Source organism: Phaethon aethereus, assembly GCF_964289735.1.
Source record: "Phaethon aethereus genome assembly, chromosome: 7".
Taxonomy (NCBI): Eukaryota; Metazoa; Chordata; class Aves; order Phaethontiformes; family Phaethontidae; genus Phaethon; species Phaethon aethereus.
This window is the reverse complement of record NC_138583.1, coordinates 18,552,550-18,564,609: the sequence shown is the minus strand read 5'-3', so window position 1 is coordinate 18,564,609 and position 12,060 is coordinate 18,552,550. Positions and strand designations below refer to the sequence as shown.

The following is a 12,060-nucleotide window of genomic DNA, read 5'->3' as shown; positions in this document are numbered from 1 at the left end:
TCAGGTTACTCATTACTGAGTTGATATTTTAATACAAGCCTAATTTAAAAATCATCTATTCTTTCTCACTGAGGGCTCCCCAGACACTAATACATTTTCTTTTGCTTCTTCTTTTGTCTCACCCTCCACTCTTACAGTATCTGTTTTTATAAGACTGAATTTTTATGGTACCCCTTTCATATACACATCAGTATCACATCCTTCATATACATGAGACATTCTTAGCACCCAGACACTCCAAATGATTGTTTGGTGGAACAAAATAGTCAGTATGTGCTCTTGTAGGCAAGTTTAAGATGAAATGAATAGACATTTGCAGTTACAGATCTGGAACCATATAGTCAGCTGGTATTAATACTAGCATTTCAGTCTTGCTTATGTTATTTAAATTTTATCTTTTTCCTCAGTATCCACTGGGCACTGCTGAAAGAAGCAATGCACGTTTCCCTGATCCTCAGGCAGGCAGAGCTGGTTTGGCTCCATAAAGTTACCTGAACAGGAAGCTAGTTATGTATGACCCAAGAGGCTGTCCACAAAGTATATAATTCCAGCATCTTGCTCTAGGCGTGTCGCTGAACCCATAACCCACGGGGAGTCAGATGGCACAGAAGCTTGTGGCAGCTTGATCCAGCATGCGAAGATCCATCTGCTTTGCGTTGGCTGGACTGAGGTTTAGAATTGATCCATTGCTTGGTCAAATGGCTTAAACTACGGCTATGCATCCTTTCAGTCTATAGAAAAATGGGTTCACACCCCACTTCCAACATGTTCATCTACTTTATTTAGCTGCGGCCAGTTGAATGCGTTAGAAAGGATGATTTAAAATGCATATGCTCCCTGTACATTCTGAGTTAGCTGCAACTTGAAAAAAGCCATAATTTAAGCCATCATTGTAAACAGCTTATGACAGAACAATCAAGTAGAGGCCCACCAATGTACTTGAAGAATATAGAAAATAATACCGAAAACACTCTAATGTCATTAAATACCATTTTGTCTCCAAAAAAAAAAAAAAAAAAGAAAAAAAAGAAAAAAAATAAAAAAGAAAGCATTACAGAAGACCCAAAGAATTTTCAGGAAAACAAAAAAAAAGATACCAAGAACAGCAATTATTGATTGATTTGATCATAATTTACATACAGAGAAACAACAAAAAGATGATGATGATGTAAACTTGAGAAAGAAAAAATGCAAGAACACCTGTGACTGTGTAAATTGATCATATAAGACGATTAATTATGCAGGGCTTTGTAATACAAGAGCGACTCAGGAGATCCCACTTTGTGCAACATTTAGTCTTTGGCTGCTTGATGTTATCAAACCTTCTTTAGGAAATGATGTAAGATTTAGTCAGACAAGTAAAGCACTAGCTGTTCACAAATAATTATCTGTTTATGTGTAGGGTAAACCACCAGGACTGTCAATTCTTATGTACTTCATAGGGCATGCTGATAATCAGCTGGGGTGAAGGAATTTCCCTCTGCATTGCATCACTAGAAAATTAGATGCATTGATGAAGTTTACAACTTCCTCTGAAACACCTGCAGGAAACACAATGCAAACAGGAAGCAGGAGATGGAGTGACCATTAACCTAGTCTGGTCTAACAATTCCAGCATCTCTACATAACTACAGTGTATATCATTTATATATAACTTATTTGTTATACTTGATTCATTTCCACTTACTGTGCCCAAATTAGCTTTTTATTGCTCTTTTTCATCCAGAAAGTTATATAGAAACAATTTGACTTGGCATCCAAGGTTAAGCATCTTTCCTTAGTGTTACTACTATGACTTTTCTAGCCTAGAAGTTGAAATTGCCTAAAATGACAGCACTGGCATCCCCTGAGACACCAACTGTATCCACTTAATTATCTCCTGGCACCTATTGGATATTCATGCCTGCATCTCCTATCACATTTTCTTCACATTCAATCTGTTCTGTCCTTCCCTATTCTGTCCAAATGGGTTTTGCTATAAGAATCAAAGCGCTAATATTTCTGTTCTGCTAAGACAAAGTTTTCCTGGTCTCATATGAACACTTCTATTTCTCCCCTAGAGTCCCTTCCTTGACAGCAATCAGCTTACTAATAGGCCCTCTCACTTATCTAATCTGTCTTTCCATACATGCGCAACACATTCTTCACTGTACTAGTGAACATCATGTTGTTACTTTGACCTTACCTCTGCTAGGCAGGCTCAATCTCAGTGACACCTCCCTCTGACCACACTTCCCAGTGCTGCCCCATGGCACTGATCTCCTGAGTGGAAGCCGAACAAAGCAAATTGCTCATCCACATGAGTCCCAGCTCTAACAAACCAATAGAAAAATAGACAATATTGCCTGTTTCTTTATGCTACATCATATGGCCACAATCCCCGGTCAGGCTTCTTTAGTGGTGGGATCATTCCCATCTTTGGCTCCTAAAATAACCAAACGGACAATGCTAATGATATTTGAGTTTTGGAAGAGGCTTTGCAGGCAGCATTTTGGCCCAGAATTCATCCTAACTGCAGAAGAATGATCTTTGTTGTGGTTCAACTCAAAAAGCTGAAAACTGAGATTCAAACTTCTACTCTGCATAGTAAGAGGAGGACAATTAGGTTACTCCATGACTCTTGGGGGCTTATTCTCTTCTGAGCAGTTTACATTCAGATATCTTACTGGGTTCCCAGTAAGGATATGTAAATTCTTTCTTTGGAGACTGTTTAAACCGTGTTGCCTTTCAGACAGTGAGTATATATGGTCATCTGGATGTTACTAAATTCTGCACAATAATAGTCCAAAATGATAATTACAAAATCAAAGTCCTGCTTGAAGAATGATGTATACAAATGGATTTGTATCAATTATATTTTCTGTAATTATTTTTTATGCAATTTCAAGTATTGTAAAATATGTAAAAATTTGTCTTGCTAGACTTAAGGTATGATACCCAGTTCTGGGTGAGAGCTACTTCTACATAATGCCTTTCTGTTACTGCTACTAATCCTTTAGCAATATTCCATACACCTTAAGGTGCAGCTTAGTCTAGGTAATGGCTAGTTCTTGCTCATGTTCAATCCTAAGTAATCTTTATGACACTCAGTATCTTCTCCCTCTTCAGTCCCAGTTTCTTGTCTATTGGGGGAAAAACAAGAGTCAAAATAATCTTAGACCCTATGGAGTTAACATGACCACTGAAAATCCCATTTTCCAAACAGCTAATGATGTGGTTGAAAACAGAAACAGATACTCATTTCAAGGATATTGATTCTTTCTCTTCAGGACCTGAAACTGAAACTCTGTGAGTATGTGCAGAAGTTGTTTTCCTGGAGAAAAATAATCTTTTCCTATGTAAGAAACATCCACTTGTGGGATTCCAAACCATTTGTCACAAGTTACAAACACTCCTTGACGTGGAATGAGCCAAATGACACAGAACATTTCATGTTAAAATTCTGTGCCTCGCTGTCAGAGGCACAGTCTACTTAAGGAAACAGAAGGAGCTGGGCATAGCATTTTTTCATTCCTGCTGCTGGGTGCTTTCCAGTGAGACATCCCAAGATATCATTGTGTCAAGCCTAAGGCAGCCATTATGAGCTTAATAAACAGAAGACATTTTTCCTAATTTTTAAGTTACTCAATAGTCTTTATGAAAAGAGAGCAGCAATTGCTGCTTATCAAAAGTAGTGTAACTCAAGGTTCATGTTTATTCCTTTTTTCATTATTTCATCTCCCCTCCAAACAACTGCTTTTCTTTAATTCTTGAAATGGAACCAATATTTGCTGCTCAGAGCATCAAAAATATTCACTTCAGACAGTATTGAGAAAGTTTCACCAACAGAAGAGACCCAAAGAAATGTGCATCTATTTTGAAACTGGACTATAGCAATGAAGTGTTAGGGACAGTTGAACTGAATTACAAATACAGCTTTTGTTGCTTCAATTTAAATTATTTTTTCTTTAGTTGGATGTCTTATACAAGTACTGAAGCTTCCATATTTAAGCCTTTTTTCCTGCACTGTCACTATGGTTATATCTCTGCTGACAACTGGGGAGAGTTGTACAGATTATAAAGTGTCTGAGCTGTACAGACCTGCACTGATGCAGATCTTCTCCTGACACTTGTCTCTACCTCAACAGCATCTATTTCAGGACCCACATCCCACTCCACACCCTGCTTCACCATTCCACCCAAGTTTTCCTTTTAAGATCCACTGACACAGTAAGGAGTTCCTGTATTCCTTAACAGTAGTGAAAGATGCCCAACTCATTAGGGATCTGAGTTCAATGGAACAACTCTGCCCTGACAGTTCACATTTCGAGGTCCTACCTTTGACACTTGAAGGGGTCTTTTCTGCTCTGAACCCCCTTGCAGCCGGAAGCCCCAGGGGGCACCTCCAGACAGAGTGATGAGCATTTCTTCTTCAGCTCCCATGATTTCTGTGCTTTGGATATTTTGTCTTCCCAATTTCAAAACAGACTCCAGTTCTTAACAAGTGGTACCTTCTACTCCCATCTTCACAATTCACACCACAACTCTCTGGTCCCCGAAAAGGCCCTCTTGCTCACTTTCTCCTTCACGATCACACACACACAAGAGGAGAGATGAGACTGTCAAGCCCAGCCTTCCCTGCTCTTCTGGACTCTCAGCTGCTTCTCTGCCTATGATTAGACATTTGATTCTGCTCTTGGTAAGGGGCCAGAGTTGTCCTACACACGTGTCACGTCAATCTCACCCTCTGCACACCCCCCCAAACACCATGGATCTCTCACCGGAGCGTGGCTGAAAATAGCGCACCTCCTGTCTCTCCAGAGCTTTGTCTGACACTCTTAAAGCTGGAAGCTTCAGTAAAAAATTTATTTCCACTTCCCATTCCAAATGCAAATCCTAGAGTCACCCAGCACTTGGGATTCATTAGTATGAGTTTCAGGCGAGGACATGATACAGGCACAAACTTGTACAAGATCAAGTGATAGCACCTGGCTCTGAGAAATTGAACAAAACCAGCTTGCAAGTGGGGTGTTCTCCACCTGTGTTTTCTTTGTGCAGCTAGTGTTACTACACAGTACCACTGTCTGTCTGTCCTGAAAACCAGACAGACGATAGATGTAACATACTCCCTCTGCAGCTTGCTGCTCCCCAACATCCCCTACAGCCACTCCTAATGTTACACACCAGGACCAAAATAGCCAGGATTAGCTACACAGATGGGATTCAAACAGTTCTCTGCAGGGTACTACACACATAGACTTCCCAATGGCCAAGGGAATGGTTTTGCACCCAGGTCCTTCACTGTCTTCTCTTTAAGGACTATGGCAGACAAGACTTCCTGGCTATGCCAAGCCACCTTGATCCCTTGGAGTTATAGGAGAAATAAAATCCATGTTCCCTCTTTTGCTACAGGGCTTAAAACTTTAACTTTCTGTTAAGATCTCGAGGACAAACTTATCTCTTCCTTATTCTGCATGTGCTTAGCTCTCAGTGACCAACAAATACCAACCAATCTTTGTGATACTTTTGTACTGGAACACTCAAAAGATGCAGTTTTGCTCAGCTGACTACTCCACTGCCAGTATTTTAACACCATTCATCCAGTGGCATTGCATGGTGCTGGTGGGCACACACCAACAAAACGTTACTAGGCAGTGAACAACTCTTGCACCACCATTGCACTTTGGTGCAAAACTGTCCCTGCGTGTTCCCGTGTCACGGTCCTTCACTAGGCCGCTGGCTGGAACGTGGCCAAGAGCACCATGATCGGCGTGGGCTGAGTCCCCGGAGTGCTCGGCCGTGCTACAGTGCAGCCGTACCCGCAGCCCACAATTCAGCCACTCCTGACGCGGGCGTTTGGACTATGCAAGCAACAGGAGGAAATGGGTCCCGCAGCTCCGCCCCCCACCGCAGCCACAGCGGGCCCGCAAGAGCCCTCCCGCCCCACTCGGGGCTGCCCTAGGCCCAGGTGAAGTGCACGCCGCCCGTCGGGCAAGCGCGGCTCGGCCTGGGCGCCCCGGCGACGGCCATTGCCGAAGGGGCGGCTGGTCCCCGGCAAGCGTAGGGCTGGGCCGACCCGGTCGCTGCGGCCGGGCACTCCCGGACAGCCGCCCAGCGACGGCACGGAGCGCGAGCACCGCCACCACGAACCCGCACTGCCAACCAGCGCCGCGGCCGGCTGGCGCCCCGGGAGTGACGTCAGTGCCCACGGGCGGAGGCAGTGCGCGCGCTCCCCGCCTCACAGCGCTTGCGCCGCATCCGGGCCTTGCCGGGTGGGGCGCGGCGGCGGTCGGGGGTTGGCGGGGAGTGCGGACGTGGCAGGCAGCGGGCGGGGGAGAGACGCTTCCGGGGGAGCGGCGGGTCCGGGAACCGGAAGCGGGCCCGGCAGCAGCGCCGGGAGCGGCGGGCAGCGGCGGTGAGTGAGGCCTCGGAGCGGTTCTGGCAGTGGGGGGCGCCGGGCTGGCCGGCGGCGGCCGTGCATGGTCTCCGGGGCGGGCGGGCGGCTGGCACCGCGCCCGGCGGCCCGGCTGGGGCCCGAGCCCGAGGCGCCGCTGCCGCTTCCTTCCCCGCCAAGGAGTTGAGGCCTGGCGGCGCCCAGCCGGGTGGCATGTCTGGCCCGCCGTGCCTGCGCGCCACGCCCGGCCTCTGCAGGGGCCCGGGTCTTCCCCGGTAACGTGTCCGGGCGGGAACGCCCCGCGCCGCCGGCGGTGCGGTCCGCCCCGGCCCGGCTCGACTCAGCTCAGCGGGTGCCGGCCTGCGGGGTAGACTGTTGGTGGAGCCTTCTTCTCCAGGGCATGGGTTGCCCCGAGGGAGCTGCCGGCGTCCCGGTGTGGTGCGTCGAGGCCCGGGCGCTACGTGTCGGGCCGTCGCTCCCTCACGGAAAACCGAGCACTTTTTTTCAGCTCGGGTGCGCCGTGAGGCAGATACCCCTGCTGCAACGTCCCTAATCTTTTGTAATCCGCGGATCCTTCCCCCAGCGTTTGCGTTGTGCTGTTTAAGCTTCCATTCATTCGGGACTTGTGAGGGATGGTGCGGGGAGCTGGTGGCTGAGTTTGGTTGGATTTTGTAGTAAAACTTAGCGATTATCTGGCTGTGGTTTTGCAAAAGGAAGCAGGAAAGGGGTGGAGATGGCATGACCAATATCCAAGTGTACTGTTGAAAAAATGGTGATGTGAGATGGACTCTTGCTTTCCACCTAGATGGTGCTTTAAACACGTTTGTTTTGTATCCTTGGAATTCACTTTCACTCTTTCTGAGTAATGCTCTTTGGAGTAGAATTAAGGTTAATTTGACTTCTTTTTATTTTTATTATATACTTGAGTATTTTTCAGTATGTGTGTGTGGTGTGTTAGCTCTGAAATCTTTATCAGAGAGACTGTGTAAAACAATCCAGACTGGGCCGCCTTGGTAGCTGTCACACTGTAGTTGAAGTTCTGTTTATATGGAAATGGTCGCTGAAGTGTAGGTGAATTGCTTACACCCATGTCAGAAGTTATCCACCAGAGTTAGGATTTGTACAGTCACGTTAAAGTACAGATTTTTCAGTTTGGTACTCAGTGTTCATTTTTAGCCATTAATGCAATAGTTCCATAAAAATATTTCTAGATCCTTTTATGTTACAGGGTTACTTAGTCAACTTTACCAAATATTGGGGGAGGGATGTTAGATGTAACATGCAATGTCTTTTTTTGTTGTTATTGTTTACAAGCAGTGTAAAATCACACCTCTAGAATGGGAGATGACTCATTGCTGATTTTGTCTGAAAGTCTTTAGTGTTTATTAATACCAAGTTGTCCTGAGTAGGTTTAGGGAACTTTGGCTTTAACCTCTCCCCACCCCCTGTTCTTGTAGAGCAGGTGCTATGAAACTCATGTGGCCTGAAACTCCAGAGCCTCTGTCTTTAGAGGAGACTTACCTTCAGTGATGTATGTATTATGCTCTGTGGGAACATAAGCATTTCTGTCTGGTTTTGTGTGGAAAAGGTTCTTGTTTCTGCAACTACTCTTTTCTGCTTGAAGCTTTACCTCGGGATTCTTTATTGCTATAGGCAGACTGTGAAGTGGACATTGATATAAAGAGTATTTCTTCTTAATATGCTGGGACATTTGCTACAGTTATAATTTTGTGGCTGAAAGCTGAGTTATAGCAGTGAACAGATGACTAAAGGATTATTGCTTTAATGAGTCATTTGGTGCTTGTACCTCTCTGAATGTTTTTTCCTGCTACTGTAAGGACCATATTTTCTTCCTGTAACACTTATCAGAAGGAGGGTCAAAAATCCAAGAAAGAATTGATGGTTGGCTAAGGAAGGGCAAGGTACAAAGAGTGACTAAAAGAGATCAACAAGGTCTCCACAGAAGAGAGAAGGTGGATGTTTCTTGTTCTTTAGGTTTGAAAAGCTTTATTAGCAATGAATTGTGAAGATAGTTTGTTCTTATATGTTCATCAAGATTCCTTTTTAACATAGAAAGCACTAAAAGGCAGTATAAACTGGGCAGTATGTGTCAGCAAAAGCTAATTCTGGGCTTTTTTGTTTCTTGCGAGTGATGGGAATTGCGTAATGCGTATTTGTGTAGAGGAAGTCAACGTGCCAGAGTACAGAAAGTTTGGATAAAAGATGGTCAGTGTTACAGTGTATGTGAAGAAAACTTGTTTAGCGTGGTAACATGTTTTTAGTCTTATTCTGTGTATTCCTATTCATCCATTCTTCCTTCTGGCCTCTTCTCTAAGCTTTAAACTACTCTTGTAACTTTTCCTAATCGATTATACATGTGCAAAGTTCACAGAAATGAGTTGGATGACTTCAAATGTGGTAACATGTATGTGAAGGTAGGTAAGGAAGAGAGAAATCTTTCACTGTCATTTTGTTGATGTCATATTTTCAATGACTTTTGCCTCCACAAGTTGCTGTCCAGAAGCCATGCCCATAACTGAGGGTTTTTGAAGTCTTTTCTTAGAGCTTTATTACAGAGATAGAGATGTAAATCAGTCCCACCAGGAGACTTCAATCACATTTTATACTCTTTGTTGACTTAAGTGAAAATCTGGTGGTGGTGGCAGTGGTTGGAAGTAGTGGTAGGTTTAAGGCTAGGTCAAGACTAAGCTTTTTTTGTATTCAATTTTTATCTACTTTCACTCTCTTGTAACTTCTATGTTGTATTGTACCTTGACCAAGATGATGAAACAACCTAACAAACCTGGGTTTAACGTGGCCCTTCTTCAGAAGAACATAGAAATGATCACACCTTAGATGTGAACTGTAGTGTTTTTGTTTTTTTTTTTAATGTCCTGAAGCTTGAAAGACATCTTCAAAACAGCCTGGGAAAGACTGGGCTGCAAAAATCTGCACTAGTACTCGCTGTGTCAAGAAGTTCTAACAACTAATCTATCCTTTCTTGTCCTGGAAGTGTTTTCAGTGAAAGTTTTGTGGCTTCTGGATTGTCAATAATATTAAATTGTAACGTTTAATTTTGAAAACTGTGTCTTGTACCTCTCATGAACTATTAAAACAGATCTTTCTGGTGGTGACTCAGAATGCATAGATGAAGAAAATATTACCTATGGTGTGACAAGTTGAGAATCTGCCCATCAAAGAAAGAGCACCACAAAAATACAATCAAATTGGAGGGTCAGTTCCAGAAGTGGCATTTGGATCGATTTGGACAAATGTATGGGAGGCATTTGTTATAATGGCCTGAGTGTTTCCAGGTCAGTTGCCAGTCTCTGACTTTCAGGATATGAGCTTCTTCTCAAGGATTTTCTGTAGAAAAACAAAACAGGAGTTTCTTTTCAGATAAAAGAAACAAGTATTCCATGAGTGTGTGTAGAGAACCTAGTCAAGCTGTTGGTGAAACAAGCAAGAACATCTGCCTTTCAGCAGAGTGTTCTTAACTCCAGAGACTAAGTCTAGAATAGCATAACTTTGCTACTTCTCCAGAAAGTTGCAGAATGGAAGCATTAAAAGCACTGCCGTTAATATTCTGAATTAGTTTCTGAGGATGCTGATTGTCCCCTTCTGTCCTATCTTTTAGAAATGGTTTTGATTTCTGTGCTCAGAAATTAAGTAGACGTATTTCCTTCTGTTTCAGCATAATATAGGAGGCTGTGCTGTTGTGTGGGGGTTTGGGGGTGGTTGGTTTGTTTGTTTTGTTTTTTTAAGAATCAGTCTCCCCAGCAGTTGAAACAAGCAAGCCTTTTATTTCTCTGGGACCAGTAAAAAAAAGCATTAGCATCTTTAGAATCATAGAAGGAAATTCTGATTCCTTTCTGAAGGAAAGTAATTTTGCTGTATGCATTTCCTTTAGAAAGCGATCAAGAACTGATGAGATCAAGCTTTTCATTTTCAAAAGGGAATTAACAGTGAATGCATACCATAAAAAATGATGAATATGCAGTTTTGAGTGATTTGGGAGATTTGCTGATTGAAACAAGTTCACATGAATCATTAGTTTTAAAAAAAAACAAAATCAAACAGGCCATAAAAACTGCACTGTAGTTTGCTTTGTTTGTGTACTAAGGAATCTGGAAACTACTGTAAAAGTTAAAAGATTATTCCCCTCTGCCCCACCCCCAGTATTACTGTGTATTTTTTTCCCATCAGTTTGTTGCTGATCAGCACTGGCTGTCTTGCATAACAGCTTTCCAGTATGAATTCTAGCTGTGTAACTATTTTGACCAAAACTTCCATGGTTAACTGCCTTTATATGGAGGAACAGAAAATGGCATGTATTGACCACTTCGTGCTTTGCAAGAGAATTGTTTCTTATTTATAGCAATGACCACTTGTCATAGTATTTTTCCAACAACATGAGTTCTTCTTATTTGAGCTTGGTGTAGTTTAACTGCTGAGTAGTAATACAGTGTTCAACAGCATATTTTAGTATTATGTTTGGCTTAATTTTGGTAATGTGTTACTACATGCAAAAGAATATCCTCAGTATTTTTATCAAGTGAAAGACCCTGTTTTGTCCATTTCTCCTTATCTGGTATATGTATTTCATTCTTCCTGTGACTTTTTTTTCCCTCTTCATGTTACAAGACAAATCATAAAATTCTCCCTTTCCCTGTATCGCATCAAGTGACCAGGTTCTAATTTATATATTTTTTTGAGTGGAGACAAAATGAATGCTGTTTGATACAAATTACTTGTACTGGGAGAGAAGGAAAATGGACTCATTCAGTGACAACTGTCTTCTGCTTTCTCAGAGGTAGATACCCTTGGCCCTGCCCTTTATGGTATTTCACATCAGTGATGAGCAAGCATGCCACTAGCCTTATGTTTGGAGCAAGTCGAGCAACTTAATGAAGCAGCGTTGTCTCCAGCTTCAACACCAAGCTTGTTCTTGAGTATTCCTCCTCCTTTCCAGCTGCCTCCTTGACCAGTATAGAGCAAGCATCAGCTTGTGCTATGGTGGAGATTAGCCTGTGCTGGCTGCCATATGGACTAGCTAAAGCTCTGAGGTATATCTACTTTTCTCTCAGTTGGGACACTGAGAACCATTTCCTTTGTGTAGCTACTTTTTTCTGTAGAAAGTGTAGGAAGTTATCTCAAAACTCTCTATAAGGCTTGCATTAAATGAGCTTACCTCTTGGTTTCAATGTTCTTGCAGAGAGAATAACAAGCCAATAGATATTACCTGCTCAAGCAGGAAATACTGATATTCACGTGAGGAAGGGAAGGCTGAAAAGAGAATAGTAAAAGATCATCAGATAAGACCACTTACTGAGTATACACTCAGAACAGTCAGAAGTAATTTGCAAGGGACATGCTTGAGTTCTTGCCCTATCATGCTTTAAAAAAAAAAAAAAGCATGAAGCATGATTGATCTTCTCCTGCCCTGTAGTAATTCCTTGTTCAAACATTAGATCTGTTCAGGGATTTCTGTAGGTGTAACTTGTAAAGAGTGTCTTGATTATTATAGCTCAGGAGGTATCCTGCAGGATGCTGCTACTTTGCCTGCAGCTTTTCCTGGAGGAAGGACCTGTTTGTAGGAGCAGTGACTAGAAGCCAAGTTCCTCATGCACAATCCAATAAGCAATAGTGAGGGGCAGGAAGAAGAGAAAGCAAATCCTTCCTTGGCC

The 12,060-nt window shown here is 43.0% G+C and overlaps 1 protein-coding gene across 1 annotated transcript in view; it reads right to left on the bottom strand.

The window, feature by feature from the left end:
- Window positions 1–4,509, bottom strand: part of SYNPO2L (synaptopodin 2 like) — a 38,000-nt gene extending 33,491 nt beyond the window's left edge. The window contains exon 1 of the mRNA XM_082001912.1: window positions 4,318–4,509. Within this exon, the coding sequence (XP_081858038.1) occupies window positions 4,318–4,422 (105 nt within the window). The 5' untranslated portion in view covers window positions 4,423–4,509. The remainder of the gene's footprint in view (window positions 1–4,317) is intronic.
- Between the last annotated feature and the right edge of the window lie 7,551 nt (window positions 4,510–12,060).